The 18,536-nt window shown below is 43.2% G+C and overlaps 1 protein-coding gene across 4 annotated transcripts in view; it reads left to right on the top strand.

The window, feature by feature from the left end:
* NEK10 (NIMA related kinase 10) overlaps positions 1–18,536 on the top strand; it is a 123,971-nt gene that overhangs the window by 18,547 nt on the left and 86,888 nt on the right. For 3 of the 4 annotated variants that reach the window (XM_036332793.1, XM_036332791.1, XM_036332794.1), the window contains exons 5-11: positions 3,355–3,439; positions 9,953–9,994; positions 11,231–11,309; positions 12,429–12,496; positions 13,251–13,330; positions 14,652–14,738; positions 17,358–17,582. In XM_036332793.1, coding sequence (XP_036188686.1) covers positions 3,355–3,439; positions 9,953–9,994; positions 11,231–11,309; positions 12,429–12,496; positions 13,251–13,330; positions 14,652–14,738; positions 17,358–17,582 — 666 coding nt within the window. Of the gene's footprint in view, positions 1–3,352; positions 3,440–9,952; positions 9,995–11,230; positions 11,310–12,428; positions 12,497–13,250; positions 13,331–14,651; positions 14,739–17,357; positions 17,583–18,536 lie in introns of those variants that run through there. The other variant, XM_036332790.1, reaches the window with a different exon arrangement.

Here is an 18,536-nt window from a genome sequence, read left to right as displayed (position 1 = left end):
GCAGACAGACAGGTTTTCCAGAGTTGCCTCAGAGGATCCCCTGGCCTGTGCCGAGCATTCCTGCTCCCATAGTAAGAGTCCCTTTCTCCCCGGCCATCCCCTGTGGAGGACCCTGGCCTGGGAGCCGGGCCCCGCTGCTCCGGCCGGCCACCATCATGCTCTGCCCCTCTCTGCTGGCCCTGAGCGTGTGTTTCCTAGTCCCCCAACCCTTGGAAAGAGAGAGAGAGAGATCGTCTTACAGAGCACGTCACTCCCCTTGGACACCAGAGCTCCATGCGACGTGCCATGCTCTCGTGGGGGGTCAAGGGCGGAGAGCCAAGGCAGGAACAACTGCTCCTTTAGAGGTCAGTGCTCAGAGAGGAAGAGCCAGAGGACTCAGACACCAGGAATGCTATTTACATTCACCGCAGCGGAGGCCAGGACCATGCAGAAATATTAATAGCTTTGGGCTTCTGTCCCAAAAAAGCAAAAAAAAAAAAAAAAAAACCCCACAAAAAAACCCCACAAAAAAACACACATAAAAAATGGCAATTTGTTTGGAATAGGACTTTCAACTCTGTTCCGGAGAGTTGAAAGTTCTTTTCTGGACTTTCAAGACTTTTCTGGAACTCTTCATTTACTTACATTCTCTTAACAGTTAAAAATAATAAAACCTATGGTAGAATTTTTTTTTTCTTTCCCTTTTTTTTTTTTTTTTTTTTTTTTTAAGTAGGGGAGGAAGCAAAAAACTTTCCCTACTTATTTTGATATGAAAAAACACTGGAAATGCCATGAACTTTGCTCAGGAAGATTGCGTATAGTTAGGAAAAACACCGAGCGTACACATATTTGTTCCATGAATCACCTCTTCACAGGCCCCTGGCTTTTCCTTTAAGTAATGAAAGCAATCAGCGTTAACCCTCATCGGGTTGCCGGCAGCGGTTGCAGTTGATGGTCCCCTCTGGTAGGGTCTCTGTGACGGAGCATTTGCGCCACAAGTCAGCCTTCCAGCATCGAAGGGAGAGTAGTCATGTGCTACCTCCCTATTGATAAGATCAAAGGTGCTCTCTGTGACAGGAGCCTCCGAATAGCCACATCCTTACACGTGTCCCCATAGTTCGTGGTCGGCAAACTGCGGCTCTTTGGCCCCTTGAGTGTGGCTCTTCCTAAGCCTTAGGAGGACCCTAATTAAGTTAATAACAATGTATCTACCAATATAGTTTAAGTTTAAAAAATTTGGCTCTCAAAAGAAATTTCAATCGTACTGTTGATATTTGCCTCTGTTGACTAATGAGTTTGTCGACCACTACCATACGTGATTGTGTGTTAGATTCAAAGTGTATTTCAAATGGGCATTATTTTTCCCACTGTGGGGAGTTCAGATAAACTGTCGTAGCTTCCCAGTGTGGCCTGGGATAGTTCTGCCTGGCTGGTCGCCCTGCCTGGGATGGGTTGCCTCCGTAGGCAAGGTGTCGCTGTCACGTGCCTGGGCTGGAGAAGGGTCGTAGGGTCGACTGCCGCTGTGGTGGGCAGCTCCAGCCAGAAGCCTCTGTGATGGCAGGAGGAATAGTTTTCGGCCAGCAATGCTCTCAGGACTTCTTGCCCAACTTCTCCCCACCGGGCCAGGCCTCTGCTGGGGGTCTAGGTCTATAAAGAGCCGTCAGTCACCCCTGGGAATATAAAGCCATGGGAAAGCAGCCTCCTTCCCAAGTCTGGGTAGATGGAAGGAATGATGAGTGGCTTGGGGTGGAGTGTGGGGGCATAGGGTGGAGGATGATGCCTCCAGGGGCAGTGACCACAGATGTCCATCCTGCCTTCGAGGAGGGTGGGGTTTCTGCACTCAGGTTGGGATGTGCAGGTTTGGGGGCAGAGTTGAATTTCAGGATCTTAGAGAAGACGAAGCTGAATTCTACACTACGGACAAGCCAGGCGAGGGTTGGCTTGGGGTCATGGCGCAATAAATGCTTCACTTGACAGATCTTTAATAAGGTAACCTTGCCCCATGCACAGCCAGCCCAGCTGGGGAGGTGGGAGGAGAAGGAGGAAATTCTGTGGAGTCTCATCTGGAATCTTCCTGTATCTTTCTTAGTTTTTCTCGGCTGAGCATGGGTAGCAGACGCTTTTTATTGTAGGTTCCTGACCATTTTTGCACCACGTGCCATGTGGGACAGCTTGGAGGGCAGTGTGAGACAGGTCTCACCTGGCAGGGCCCTCCGTGCACGGGTGACTCAGGCAGTGCACGTGGTAAGTTCCCGGCGCCGCCAGTGCCCAGCCTCCTTCCTCCTCTGTCAGGGGTCCCCCTGTGCTGTGTTGGTGGTATCTGCATGTTCCGGCCTCATGTCACCTTAGAGAACATCCTTCTAATTCCCTGGGAGGGTCCAGTATGAGAAAGTCGCAGAAGGCTGTCATAGGAAACACCAGAGGCTCAGGGCCTCAAACTGCCTGCTGAGAACTCCCAGGGGTGTCATGGGTATTTTTACATTTTCAAGGAAAACAGCGATGCTCGACACCCATCAGACACAGTGCAAGCTACTCAGGGTAGCTGACGATTTCCACATTCAGCTTGTGCTGCTTCCTAGAGGTGATGGCATCGCCTACCGAAGCTGGGTTTTCTGTGGTCACTGTGATAAATAGCAGGTGGAAGAGGACACAGTCGGGGTGCTGTCCAGTCTGATTCCAAGGCTCCAGAAGCTGCTTGGTGCCCAAGGGGGTACTCATCCCATTGATAAGTAAATGTGGTTATTTAAGCATAAAATACACTCCGGCTGATGTGGCTCAGTGGTTGAGCGTCAATGCATGAACCAGGAGGTCACAGTTCAATTCCCGGTCACAGCACATGCCCCGGTTGTGGGCTCGATCCCCAGTAGAGGGCATGCAGGAGGCAGCTGATTAATAATTCTCTCTCATAACTGATGTTTCTATCTGTCTGACTGTCTGTCTCCCATCCTCTCTCTGAAATCAATAAAAACATATGTAAAAAAAGAATAAGATACAAATATCTTCCTTTTAATGTATGTGTATTATTTTTTAGTCATTAGGGCATACATTCGTATTAAGGTAAATCTAATTATTGGACCTTCTACCTATTTGTTCTGGTTGGGGACTGCCGGGAGTCAGTGACGGCACTGTAAACCACATAACTGTGGGGGCCTCTGCGTCCGAGTGATAATGATGGCTTTTATGTGTTTTGCATTAAAATGGGACAGACGTGTAAGTTCAAAATAACCATTCCCATTGCAGATTACGTTTGAAATAAACTAATGCTATTCCTTTGTATGTTCCTCATTCTCCTTCATAGTCGTGTGTTGTTCATGAACTGGCATGCTCGTCCTTTAGATGTGAACAAACATGTTCTCTCTTCTTTTCTTCTTTCAGAGAGTGGGTTAATCGAGCCCCATCTATTCACTTTCTGAGAGTGTTAATCTGTCTGAGACTACTCATGAGGGATCCATGTTACCAGGTTGGTTGGAAAAAATAAAGATATTTTGTACTGGTGATGAAGATAAAATAAAACACTGGTGGGTTTTCTTTGAAGCAGACCATGTTAACTTTCTCTTTCTCTCACAACTCAATAGCTTTCACATTTGGCAAGTATCTCATCTGCTATTTAAAAGATAGGAGAGAAATGATTTAATAAGGACCAAAAAGAAAATCTGTACATTTCTACTATTTTTCCTATGGGATTAAGTGGATTACTTGTTGGTCTATGTTTTCATCATTAGCTGGCATTGAAAACCACAGGCAGTTCAGAGAGGTATGCACTTGGCCACACCTTCTAGCATGTTCAAGGCTAAGCAGCTTGCTAGGTCAAAGTCAGCTGTGACCAGTGGGAGCTCTTGGGGGGCTCTTGAGTCATGGTGGCTCCACATTTTTCCTTTAGAAGAACCATTCCCTTCCTCCTCCTGTATTTTAGCCTGGCTTTGTGTTGTTACAGTTTAGCCAACCATAATCATTTGACTATGAGACTTAGGGCATCTCTGATGGCTTTCTGTCCTGGTTGCTCACAGTTTTCTGGGAGTTTTCATTCCCCTCATGACCAACCACACAGAACTGTGTGTTGCACACATTTCTGAGCTGCCATGAGCAATGCAGTGTGGCTCACATATGATAAGGGTGGACCATATGTTCCACTTTGCCCCAGTCAGTCCCAGTGTGTGCTCACTGTTCCTACGTCATTATTAATAGCACCCTCTTTTTCCCTCCAGCATGTCCCAACTGGGGTGAGAACAGTGCATATATAATGTGACGGAAAGTGTTTCTGGAGACAGGTGGGGAGCTAGTGCTCTGGCTTATAGAAATGAGGAAAATATTTGCCTTAGAGATGTCCTGTTTGTTCAGAACACTGATGACAGTTGTGTCATGCTCGGCTGATCTCCTTTCTCAGCCAAGTTCTTGATGGAATGAAACAGGGTTGATTGTACTGCTCTCCAAAGGAAAGAATGCAGTAACCTCTTTGTTTATGGGATTTCGTGACCAAAACACATATTAAACTATATCTCTATCTGGTTTCATCTTTCCATAGAAGGGGATGCTCTCCGAGTCGCTCCTGGCAGCCTTTTCACAAAGAAGAGCATGTGCTCAGGCAGTTATTCAATATCTAAAGTTGCCAAGAATTGTTGGCCAAAGTCACAAAGCAAGGCTGGGGTTTACGACCGTTTATGCCGCAGAGTCTCAGCGAGCCTTCGCCGCGGCTCGGCATTCCTGTCCCCGCTGGTTGTATCGCAGGATCCACAGCGGCTGTTTCAAACCATCTCCACTTCTCACACCCAAACCGCCTCCTGCCCCTGTCACTCTCATCATCTTACATCTGTTTTACAGGGAAATCTGAAGACATCCCAGTGGGAGCACTCCTATTTCCTCCTCTTTGTTGCTTGAAATATTTGGATTATCATGCAATTTTACTTCTCTCCTTGTTTCAAAAGAAACATCCCAGTCCTTGCCAAGGCTTACCCTCCCATCCGTTCTCTTTCTTATGGTGTCAGTGGCACCCCCTCTGTTTGCCTTTATCATAAATACCCCCTTTTTGATCCGTTATCCCTTCCAATCTTCCATCTTACCGTCATCACTACATTTTTTGAAAAGTCAGGACGTGAACCCACTTCCTTTCTATCTGGACATGGAATTCTGTGTACAAGGTTCTCTCTGGAAGCCTTTTAAATAGTCCATAGTGTGGCAGGCTTCCATCATCATTCCTTCACCCAGAGGCTGCAAGCTGGTGGCTTGCAGATTGAGTCTTTCCTGCCAGAGTACAGAGGCTTCAATCTATGCCTAATGGAGATTCCAGCAAGAAAACACTGGATGAAAGAGAAGCCACAATTGCTTAGCATTTTCCTTAATTAAAGGCAGACATGTGAGGTTTCAGGTATCGTCGGAGCTCCAAGCAGCATAAAGATAAATTCCCAGCTGGATTCATTATAGTGAAACCGCAGCACATTACTTATCAAGGATAAAGGGAAAATCTTAAAAGCTCCAAACTACAATTACATTAGCAGCAACAGTGAGAAGACAGTCCAGCGGAGCGGCCTTGTCTCGGCCTCGCCCTCCCCAGCCCTCTGCAGCAGGGCACGCCTGTCCCGCACTCTCTGCCTGCACCAACCCCCAGCTCTTCCTCAGCCCTTTTGTTCTTCTTCTCTTTTACTTACTGTACTTGCTCCTTTTTTAAATTCTGCTTTTTCTAAATGTTAACTTTCCCAAAGTCCTTTTCTTTCTTTCTTTTTAAAAAATAATATATTTTTATTGATTTCAGAGAGGAAGGGAGGGGGAGAGAGAGAGAAACAGCAACAAAGAGAGAGAATCTTTGATTGGCTGCCTCCTGCAAGCCCCACACTGGGGATTGAGCCTGCAACCCAGACATGTGCCCTGACCAGGAATTGAACCGTGACCTCCTGGTTCATAGGTTGACAGTCAACCACTGAGCTGTGCCAGAAGGGCCCGAAGTCCTTTTCTTTATCATCTTCTTCCCCATCTTCCTAGCTCTTGCCTTCAGCTATCATTTTTTGTTGCTATTGCTGTTCTTTGCTCCCAACCACATATCTGCATTCTCAAACTTTCCCCTTTATTTAAGCCCCACAATTCCAGTGATACGGTGGGGACAGCCATCCCGGTGACACAGTAGCGTAACGGTTCTCCAGGTGTGATCCAGGAACTGCTTACAGGTCTCTGAAATCCTTTCAGGGGTTCCATAGGCTCAAAACTGTCTTCAAGATAACACTCAGGTATCATCTGCCCCTTTGCTCTCACGCCTTACAAGTGTGCAGTGCGGTGTCCCGGAGGCTGCAGGTTGCGTGATGATGTCATGGCTGTGACGGCTGATGAAACATGTGCTGTGCGCTGTTGTGTTTTAGGAATTCCTCACTTGCGATTTCTAATGTGGTAAATGTAGATAGACATAGCCCGTATAAGCAAAGTCTTTGGGGTTCTGAAGAATGTGTAAGGGTGTAAAGGGGTACAGAGACCAAAGAGTTTGAGAAGCACTGTTGTAGCACGTTATATTCAATAACTTTCAAATGGACCTCTTCAATTCTCCCTCAAGCCTTTTAGAAGAGTGGTTACTATTACTCCTGGGGAGATAAGTGAAGGCCAGTGCATAGAGGGTTCTTAAAATCGTGATGGGGGAATCAGCAGCGTGGAAACACTGATAAGTTAACACAGAAAATCAGGTTATCACAGAATCAGGTTAGTGATTCAAGATCAGGGGCTCTGTAGTATGTTTAGCATTGATTTAGTTGCTGAGCAGGTTTAGGATGAGCATGTTTAATGGCAATGAGATTTTCGGCTGAGGGAGAAATAGTGGTGGACTAACAACACCCATATTGGCCTGCAGTGTGTTCCATTTTTTTAGGCATATTTTTTATCTGTATTATATTATTGTATCCCCTCACCCCCTTTTTTAAAATAAAAGGAAAAACTCGGGATAGGCAGAACAAGGACATTTGCTCACATTTTTCACATCAAACTGAGGTCTGATTCACTAAAGGACTTTCTCCAGGCCATTAGGCTCAGAAGTACAGACCCCAGTCTTGTGACCCTCTGGGCTGTGACCAGGGAGTAAACACTGAGGCCTGGAGGGCAGGCAGGAGGTGTCGCTGTACTCTAAGCAGGCAGCCATGTTTGCTTTTCAGATCAGTAACCAGAGCTGTCAAGCCCAGGTATGTGCATACCTTGTGGTCTTGCTTCTCTCTAGTTGATGCTCTCAGGCTGGAGCAATCCCATTGGTGTAACCAAAGGAAATATAAGGACGACCATGGACCTCTTTGCCCTTCTTATATTTCATAACAGCACTTCTCAAACTGTGCTTCCCAGTGGTTAAATTCTGTGAACAGAATTGTGCTCCAACGGGTATGTTTAGGAAAGGCTGCACTCTAGGTCTCCCATTGGAGCAGCATAGTAAAAGCTCTGAGGTGTCCTATGATGAAGCACTTTGTTAAACTCTGTGTAATCTAGCACATAGCATTTCCCAAGCTAATTTGAATTTGATCACAAAACTTTTTTCCCCCTGAATTTATAATACTACCCACTGCACAGAGTAGAATGATCATCCCCATGACATAGTTTGGGAAACACTGACATAGTCCCATATTGTTAACATTAATTTTTGGATTGATATATTTCTCGTCAAGGTAAACATTTAAAGATGAACTTAAAAAAAACCCACAAGAACAACAAAATTTTTAAAAAATGAACTTGACCATGACCAATCATTTAAACATTATTCTTTTCCTTGGTGTCTTCACATTTCCTTGGTGTCTTCTCATTCAAATTTAAATCTCCTTCATGTCAGCGACTCCAAGATTTGAACCTTTTGCCCTTATCTCATTTTTCATGGCCTGCTGTACTTTTTTTCCCACCTGTATATCCTATCAGCAACTCAACGTATCCAAATCAAGTCTTCTCTAACCTCGTCTAGTCTTCTCTCTCTCTTGGTGTTTGTTAATCATGGCCCTGTCCCCCGTCACCCAGGCTCTAATATGGTGATGCCTTCTTCTTTCTTCCAATGTGTCTTCCTCTTCATACCACTTCAAAGACTATCTCCGTCTCTCCATCTGCCTTCCCACTGCCATGGCAAACCACCTGGGCTTCCAGATGACACTTTGCCTCTCCAGTTCATTCTAAGACTAGAGGGGAAGCCCTTACAGTGATTCTGATCAGTCCCTTGTTCACACATTCATTGGGTTTCCTGGTCCACATGATGAAGCCCAAATCCAGGCTCCTGTCTCAGTCCCCCCGCGGTGTGATCCCACCCTGCTTTTCTAACATTAGTCCCAAGAGAGTCCTTTTCGGAGTGATGGAGGTGCTTTGCAGAGTTATGGAACATCTTGATGTTCTTTCTGCACAACTTCTGTGCACCTTGGAGCTTACTGTTCTCTTTGCTTGGAATCTCCTTTATCTTCCCCTGTTTCCCCATTTTGTTCACAGCAGATTTTCCCATCTTTCTCAGCCCATCAGAGCCCATCACTCTTATTATGAAGTTTCCCTTAGTCTTCTCAGCAAAATAGCACATGCCCCTTCTCTGGGGTATCATAGCACTTCATGAATAATTTTCTTATAACACTGGCCAAATTCTGCCTTAAATTCCAGTTCTCTGTGTATCTACCTTATGCCTGAAGTTCAGGAAGTAGGCCTCTGCCATCTACCATATTTGTGTCCTTGTTAGAGCCTAACCCAGGGCTTTTACATAACAGAAATGAAAAAAAAAATAATTGTAGAATGAATATTAATAGTTTTAATGTTATTTCTATTTTTATATGTATAAAATATCCCAACATCACTAGGGATAATGTATACAACATTCCTGTGTTCTTTAATTATAGCTTTTCTGGCATAAATAGCAATGAAGAAAATTCAAATGAATAGGTAGTCACAGAACTATTTTTAATTGAGTTATAAATGTCCCTTCACTCTTAATTTAAACATGGATATGTTTAGTGTTTCCAAATTCACTTCGCACAGAAGAAGGAAACCTTGACCCCGGAGGCCTTGAGAGCCCATGCCTGTCCCCCACCTGCCCCACCTGCTCCCTCAGACAGCTTCCTGGCGGGACTTTACTGTTCCCTCTCACACTCGTGTACTCAGCCTCCTGCACTTCCCAGAACTGGACTGATGGCTGATGTTTATATTTCAAATAACTTCCTTGTATGCATGTTAAGTAAGAAGTGAGACGTCAATACAGCTTTAATTAAACAGGTGAGGGCCACCTGAACTACGTTGGCCTGAAAACAAATGTCAGTGGGAACCACCCGAGAACACTTCCTATTCATAGTTCCAAGCTAGTCTCCAGCCTCCCACTCCCCCTCTTCCTCACTGGCACTTTCAGGAAGCTTTGGGATTGTGCTGAGGTGCCTTCTGACTGGGAATTGGATTTTAAGACCTGTGTTGGGAGACATTTGGCAAAGATGACGCTCACCCTGGCTCAGAGCGCAGGTTTAAGAAGACCATTAGCCTAATCATTTTAAGGAGAAGCCTGCAGTCTAGTCTGATCTTGTTGAAACTCAGTGTGAGTCAGCAGGAGATTCCATGTTTCCACTCAGTCCCCAGACCAGGCTGAAGCCCAGAGGAAGGGTCTGGGAATTTGGTGATCCTGGACTCTTATCGTGGCTTGTCACTTAGGCACATGGCTTACCTTTCTGGGTTTTAGTTGGCCTATCTGCAGCATGAGAGGATGAAAGGGAGCAATATCTAACCATTCCTTTGAGCTCTACCTGTTTCTGATGACATTGGAGAAGGTGAAAAAGTGAGGAGTCTGGCTGAAGTTATGAGCATATTTATATTTTCTGATTCTCAATCCAAATTTCATTATTTTAATTAATAGTATATCTTAAATGTAGTACGACAAGCATTCAAGTTTTTCACATTGATGTTAGAATGTGGACCTTCATAAAATAATTCTAAATCTTATGAATTAATAAAGAAATTGCATGCAAAATACAACTTTCCCCCATCTTTTATGTATGCTCTGTTGTTTCTGTTTTGTTAGGAAATACTCTACAGCTTGGATGGGATTGAAAGCCTAGCTCAGGTAAGATTCCTTTTGCGATGGCTGGTCTTGCCTTTCCATTTTGCGCCATGGCTTTGGGCGAGGATTACATAGGTATGTGACAGAGGATGGCTTTTTCAAACCATAGGCTGCCTGCCCAGGGGAGGAGAAGGCAGGGTTAATAAGTGAGAGTGTGAGGCAGGACACTCACGGGGCAGGGCGGGACCCATGACATTTTGTTCTGGCTAATTGGGCTCACTTTACCTAGCCTGTTGAAACGAGAAAGTGCTATTAAAGGTCACATGTCTTTAGTTAGTAATGAAAAGAAATAGACCTTGGCTGGCAGGCCCAGTCCTCAGTGCTGCCCGTACCCAGTGATGGGAGAAAATATTGGCGATGAAGCTGTTCGCAACTTTCTCACGCTTTTGAAAAGAATGACTGTGCTCACTAAAATTTTACCCAGTAAATGACAATGTGAGGAATGATTTTAACTTCATTTATTTTTCAGCTTTGGTAACTACTGAGGGAAAGTAAGCAGGAGAATACATGTGTTGAGCTCATCAAATGTTTGAGTTTGCTAATTTGCCAAAACATGGCATGACGTGGCATTGAATTGAAACAGTCCATTCTCCCCAAACCCATAGCATGTACAGAAAAATGGTTTTCATAAGAAGTCTGTGGCCCTCAAAACTCACTCTGAATGATGAAAGGAAGATGAAGTTTAATGGCAGTTTAATGTTAAATCTATGTTATTTTCATTTTTGGGAAATGGGTGCAACGTATCTAGCTTTTGTTTTTAAGATTTTAAAAAGTTGGCTGGAGATTTACCTCATTTAATGAAATAGTCTTTCATAAAATTGTAAATGACATTCTTATCCACTTTACCTCCATTATAATATCAGAAATTAAATTCTACTAAAAAGTCACATTGAAGAAATAAAATTCTATGTACTACATATTATGCATCTTATTTGTATCTTATACTTGGAGACTAAATTACACTACAAACCTATTCATCTACAAATTATTGGGGGACTTTTGAGAGTTTATGCAGTTTTTGCATGGGCCCTCCCTAACTTCAGGGCATGCAAGAGAAGGCAAAGAATCCAGAAGTGCAGTCACCTATTTGCACTTGAATGAAATGGGCCCGGAAGCACTATTATTTGGTGAATCTCTTGCGCCACCTACAGCTCATTTTTAGAAGTGCACAATCTTGTCACCTGCTTGTGTGCTTTTGGTGTCTTCTCCTCTGACTTGTTGGTTTGGTCCCTCCTGCAGTACATGGAGATCGTGGCCACTGAGTACCTCAGCTACGGCGAGGAGCAGCACAGTGTGGGCAAGCTGGTCAACATGACATGTAAGCATGGCCGGCGGTGGGCGGGGCAAAGCCAACTCTGCACGTGCAGAATAAGCAACACGGTGTTTGCAGCGCAGCAGGAAAAGGGACACTTTGAACATTTATGTGTTGAGACTCCATGCCAATTGTTATAGTCAGTGCCAAAATATGCCCCGAAGGAAGACTTCTAGATCACAACTGTTACCTTGAAAAGCCCAATTTCATGTTTCAGAATATTTTCATTGAGCCCAAGCTTTCGCTATATATTGCAAGAGAGACTTCCATACCAGCAGATTTTGATAAACATATTTTTTGGTTCCTCTAATTCCTATTAATGTCAGAGGCTATTCAATTTTCATCTATAAAGTTAGGCTAATAATGATGCCTACCTCCAAACATTTGGAACATCAAAAGCATATAAAAGAAAAAGCCTTAATGTGATTACCAATAATGTGAAATCATTGGTCTGTGTGGTGAGCTGTTCTCTGGTCACCCAGCCTTCTCTCTCTGGAGGCTCTTCCCAGCCCCGCCTTCCGTCCTGTTCGGGTTTGACGACCAGAGCCTTCCTGCTGTGGGGGTCCCCAGCCCACTCTCCTTGTGAGCAGGCTGGCTTCCCGCCCGTGTCTGTTTACTGGACAGCACCCTGATTCAGTTACAGGGAGAGAAGTGTAGGTGGTGAGCCCTGAGCATCAGGAAGGCTTTTTGAGAACAACCGCTTCCCTCAGCCGAGGACTCCTGCTGGGTCCGTCACATCTGCTGGCCTCCCGCTCCTCTCTGTCAAGCTGACATCTTTATGGGGAGGGTCTTGGAAAGACAGGTTTCTCTGTGGACTTATAACGAAGTTAAGAAACTCATTTAACTTTAGGTGGAAGGAAAGCTTTGCCTTTTTGCTACCTCCCTTATTTCATTAGATAATAGTGTTATACAATAAATACTAGCTGAGCTTGACAGGTACTTCTGGAATTAAAACACAACCACACATCACCCAGTTCCTCCTCCCTCCATCGTTCCTTCTGTGCTGTCTCCTTTCCCATTGCCCTTTCTCTGCTTGCCCGTCAATGCTTCAGGCGTGAGGTGCTAGGAGTACCACCCTCCTTAAGTTCCGAATTCCCTCTTTGAGTTATTTCCTTTCTTTTATAGATATTTTCCAAAAGCTTGCTGCTGTCAAAGACCAAAGAGAATGGGTCACCACAAGCGGCGCCCACAAGGTGAGTGGTCCTGGAAAGCCAAGACTTAGCTCCATGTGGCAATGGCTCATGCTGCGTGGGGTTCAGAGTCCTGCGGTCAAGCTCTATGTCATTATAACTGAGATCTGCTAACCGAGCCTCAATTTATAAATCTCTGCTAACCCTCTCATATTCTCTATCAGCCCAAGGAGCAAATCAGGGGTTTCTGAAATCCACCCCCCAATATCACTTAATACCAGCTAAGTTTATTACTTAATTTAAATGTTGCAAAGCCATGATCCTAGGTGTGTGCTTACAAATTAACATATGCAATGTGTATACTCATAGAAATACATTCCATGTGGCACCAGAGGGAAGACTTTTAGATCACAGCTCTTGTCTTGAAAAGACAATAGAGGGAAGTGTGAGAACCAGGCTGGCCATGTGGCTTGGCCCCTTTTCCTTTCTGTCCTGGGCAAGGAATGGCTACAAGGTTCTAGAGCAGTGGTTCTCAACCTTGGCTGCACATTAGAATCACCTGGGAATCTTTGTAAAATCTTGATTTCTGGGCCTCATCCTCCAGAAATTCTGTTTCTTTGTTACTAATGATGAGGCCCAGAAATCAGGATTTTACAAAGATTCCCAAGTGATTCTAATGTGCAGCCAATGTTGAGAACCACTGGTTTAACAGAACTCCCTCTGAGGTTAAGCCTTTATGATCTTTACATGGAAACATACTGTACAAGAAGTGTGTAGTACTTAAGCAATTAAACTTTCTTTTACTTCATTTTTTCAGACATTAGTAAATTTACTCGGTGCCCGAGATACCAGTGTTCTGTTGGGTGCCCTTCTGGCTCTAGCTAGTTTGGCTGAAAGGTAAGTGTATTTTGATGTACTGTCCAGTTCTACTACTGTAGCAATTTAGTGGCAGAGATACCAAATAGATTAGTTTCTCTAGTTACTTTGCTACCTACTCAGAAAAATAAGCATGGCATTCCATTAACATATATATTTAAGAGGATTTTGTATAGAAAAGCATCATTTTAAATTTTAAGCTGTTGGAAAGGCAAATCACAGTTTAAATTTTTCTTTCTTTTTTTCCCCTAACCAGAAATATTTACCTAGTCTGTCATTCAATGTTTAGTTACTTTTACTTTCAAAATTACTACAGTATTTCTTTGACAATTAAATTTCCCTAACCTTTTTTTCCATTCTTTCCTGTATACTTATTTTGACATCTACAACATTTTCAAACAATTTTACCTTTAAAAAAAACCCTAAATAACCTGTCCTCTTATAGATGTGATTACTTAAAATAAAAAAGCTACAAGTATATTTTATGCCAATAAGTGAGTCATTGCTTTTTTTTTTTTCTCTTTGAGTTTTTTCTCCAACTTTATAGGAAACAGTTGTAATATAATTGTATGTATTTAAAGTGTGCAACATGATGATTTATATACATTGTGGAATTATGACCAAGATCAACGTAATTAATACATCTATCACCTCACGCAGTTAACTCTGTGTGTGTGATAAGAACACAGATCTGCTCTCAGCAACTTTCAAGTATACAATGCCATATTAGTACCTGTAGTCACCATTAGGTCCTCAGGATTCATTCTTCTTATAACTGCAAGTTTATGTCTTTACTTTAACCTATATATTCCCATTTCCTCCTCTTCCCAGACCCTGGTACCCACCCACCATTCTATTCTCTGTTTCTACTTAATTAGCTTTTTTTGTTTTGATGCTATTTTTAGATTCCACATACAGTATTTGCCTTTCTCTTCCTGGCTTCTTTCACTTAGTGTAATGCCCTCCATGTCCATCCATGTTTCTTATTTTCATGGCTGAATAATATTCAATCATCTGTATCACATTTGCCTTATTCATTCATCTGTCAAACGACAAATAGTTCATTTACATATTTTAGCTCTTGTGAATAGTACTGACCATTACTTTTTTGGTGAACAGCATGATTCCCTTTGCAGAAAAGGAATTAAGTTATCATCATACTATTATTAAACAGATTTATGTCCTATAATGTTAATTGAATGTTGGAATTTGATGCTGCCCTGCCCCATGGAGTTATAATGCATTTTGTTTTCCTCTTGAGATAATATGAGAGCTGGGATATTAAATAAGTGAATATGGTAAACCATGTTTTTAGTAGTTACTAATAGTTTTCAATTTGTAGTCCAGAATGTAGGGAGAAGATAAGTGAACTCAACATTGTAGAAAATCTGCTGATGATTTTACATGAATATGACTTACTTTCCAAAAGGTAGGACTGTTCACAGGGAAAAAGGCAATGTCTTATATTTGATGAAAATGGTTATTATTTTTTTATTATCTCATGTTTTTTACATTATTAACTGAATATCATGAGTCAGCTTTGCATTTGTTTTCTATTTAAGTTTATATGAAGTAAGTAGAGCAAAGTGGTATATTGATTTATCTTTCTTTAGTCTTATATTACTTCTAGATCTGGGCATAGAATCAAATTGTATAAATCTTATGATCACATCTTTAATATATTTCTTATTGCATTTATTTACATCTTGTCTCTTTAAGGAAAGAAAATCTGACATGGCTCTATTTTTAGTCATTTCAGATTGTGTGTTGGAGAAATGATTAATTGCTTAAATCTATTTTGCTGAAGGCCAGTAAAATAAATTAAGACAGGTACTGGCCTGTTTCCTGACCTCCTGTTTTTATAACTCAAAACAGAAACTAGTGTAAAATTAAATCATTCACTTGAACTACATATTGCTCTAAAGAATTACTATATACAGATAGTTATTAGATTGTCTTTAAATAGAGTTGCAGCCAACATCATTTGATATGTAGTCAAGTAAATAATTTTCTAAAGAGGCAAAATAGATAACAGAAAGTCAAGTAATAGAACTCGACACTTAAATTCATAGTAACCCCCCTCCCCCTAGATTTTCTTTAAAGCCATTTATCATTTTTTAAAATATATTTTTATTGATTTCAGAGAGGAAGGGAGAGGGAAAGAGAGAGAGAAACACCAATGATGAGAATCATTGATCGGCTGCCTCCTGCAAGCCCTCCCACCGGGGAATGAGCCCGCAACCCGGGCACGCGCCCCCGACCGGAATCGAACCTGGGACCCCTCAGTCCACAGGCCAATGCTCCACCCACTAAGCCAAACCAGCCAGGGCCATTTTATCTTTCTTTTACAAACTATCCTTAAAGACTTGGCTATCTGAACTTATTCACCCAACTAACAGCCTCTGCACAAGTGTTAGCGAACCACGGATGAATAAGATACGAGTGAATAGTGTAGGAGAGGAGGACAGTCACGCACACCAGAGATTTTGCCACAGCACCGTCCGTGCTGAGGTCCGTGGTGTGGTCCCTGGTGCGCTGGAGCATAGAGCAGAACCTCCGAGGAGGCACGCGGTTTCCCAAGGGCAGGAGGAGTGATCGAGGCAGAGGGAGAGAGCGAGTGGAAACAGAATATGCTCCCACTTGAAATGGTATGTGTTAGAGGATCTTGCATGGTCGGGCACAGCTGGAGCCAAGAATGCAGGAGGGAAAGTGCCAGAAACCTAGACTAGACAGTATTAATGACACATTAAAAACACAGCTAATTTTGGTTAGGCCCTGCTCTAAGTCCTTCTGTGTGTTCACCCATCTGAGCTGCACAATAACCCCATTAATGTCCATTTTTAATGGCCAAGGCAATAAAACATCATTAGTCAGGTCATGATGGGCCCTTTGTGCTAAAGAAAGTGTAGTTTTTTTTTTTTTATCATGAATAGCAAGGGGGCTCACAGAAAGATTTTAAGAAGGATCAGGTTTATTTGGGGGGAAGATTACTCTGAAGGCAGTGTGTGGGGGCCATGGGGTGGGGAATACAGCCGCACAAGATCCACGTAGAACAAGGAAGGAATGTGCTGTGTAGAAAGTCTGAGAGGTAAAGAACACTTTTTACCAAAGAACATATGTTCCGAATGTCACAGCATGAAAGTGAGGAGGGAGAGGAGCTATGGAAAATTGCCTCAGGGGAAAGGAATTTTGAAGGGAATGAGAATATTGGAGATGTAGATGACAGAGGGGCTTATACCTGGAGCATAATCAAATATTACAAGAATGGGAGGCGCTCTGGGGTCAGCTAGCTGCACGACTTACAAGAGACTTGATCCCAGCAGTTGCCCAGGAAACGGGCACTGAAGGCTCTTGATTGGCAGTGGCAGGTTGAGATGATTTCCACTCTTCTGTGGTGTCATGAATCAAGATCAGGGACAAAAGAGGAAGAGCCGATTTTGGGAGGAGGATAATGTCTTTGAGTTTAGACACAGTGGGGTGAGTACCTGTGGAACTATCTTTAAAGACTTGGCTAATTCTCCTGTATTACAGTGTTTTTGCCATTTGGTATTAATGTCTTGTTTTTGCAACCACATAGTAAGTTGCTGAAGACCAGGATAAAGCTTATCTTTCTTGTGTCTTGAGCACAATACAGGTCCCATTGTATGTATCTGACACCGATTTGCTGGTTAGAAGTTTTTTAGCCAGACCAATGGGGGTACAATGAGAATATGACTTAGAACAGCAGTCAGCAAACCGTGACCTGAAAGCTAAAGTTGGCCCCCTGCCTATTTTGTAAATAAAGATTTATTGAGACACCACCAGGCTTGTCTATGGGTTGTCTATGGCTGCTTTTGCACATTTTGGCATGACTGGGTAGTTGTGACAGCCTATATGCCAGCAAAGCTGAAAACATTTGGCTGTGGCCCAGCCCTTCACAGAAAATGCATGTTGGCCTGTGATTTAGACAGCCTTAGACGTATCCTTCATGCAGTGATGATAGCTCTAGTCTAGATGTAGTCAATGACCCACTACTGCCTGACTCTCATCCTCACCGCCTGCCTTTCAGGCTGACTGCGGAGCTGCTGCGCCTCCTCTGTGCCGAGCCGCAGGTGAAGGAGCAGGTGAAGCTCTACGAAGGGATCCCTGTCCTCCTCAGCCTGCTCCACTCTGACCACCTGAAGCTGCTCTGGAGCGTGGTCTGGATCCTGGTGCAGGTTTGCGAGGACCCCGAGACCAGTGTGGAAATCCGCATTTGGGGAGGCATCAAGCAGCTGCTTCATATTTTACGAGGGTGAGTGAGGGTGGGCGTTGGCCCACTTTGCCCTAGTCCAGGGGTGGGCAAACTTTTTGACTCGAGGGCCACAATGGGTTCTTAAACTGGACCGGAGGGCCGGAACAAAAGCATGGATGGAGTGTTTGTGTGAACTAATATAAATTCAAAGTAAACATCATTACATAAAAGGGTACGGTCTTTTTTTTTTTTTTTTAGTTTTATTCATTTCAAACGGGCCGGATCCGGCCCGCGGGCCGTAGTTTGCCCACGGCTGCCCCAGTCACTGATTGCAGATTGGAAATGTGCTCAGCTCGCTCCCTCCTGGTCTCTGTCATTCATGCTTTGCAGTCAAACATGCTCTAAATCCATGTGGGGGCATCCGCTTTTTCAGCTCCTTGGGAGCCCCGAAGTGTTTATCTTTACATCACCAGCCCCAGCACAGTGCCAGGCAGGTAGGAGGCCATCAGGCTGCAAATATAGGTTGAATGGAAACTCAATAACCCATATTTGAAAACATTTGTCTTGCCATCTTTTTCTTGAATCAGTATATGCCCATTGTAATCCCAACAAGTACAAAAATGACTGTTTTATTAAGATGTCTGTGTGTACATATATGTCATTCACCTACAAAGAGAAAGCAAAGCCTACATTTAAGGAAAAGATGTAGAATATTTAGTTAAAATAGGAGAAAATATTGTTAATCAAATGATCGCCATGGTTCTGACCCTGGTCCAATTACTCTTCTTTTCTCTCTAATCTTCAGTGTGGTGCCCTAGGTGGGTTGACCCTTATTATCTGTCTTTTAAAAGCAGAATTCCAATGGCATTCAAAGCCATGAGTATGAGTTTGTTAAAATCATTTCAAATTGAAATTCTCTTGATGTTGTAATAACTACTATATTACATGTAGTAGATATATGGAAATGTTGAATAACAACATCTTTTGGTACCATCAATGGGAAGGTTCTATTAC

Source organism: Myotis myotis, unplaced genomic scaffold, assembly GCF_014108235.1.
Source record: "Myotis myotis isolate mMyoMyo1 unplaced genomic scaffold, mMyoMyo1.p scaffold_m19_p_13, whole genome shotgun sequence".
Classification (NCBI taxonomy): Eukaryota; Metazoa; Chordata; class Mammalia; order Chiroptera; family Vespertilionidae; genus Myotis; species Myotis myotis.
The sequence above is the reverse complement of the archived record's forward strand: the minus strand, read 5'-3'. Positions and strand labels throughout refer to the sequence as shown.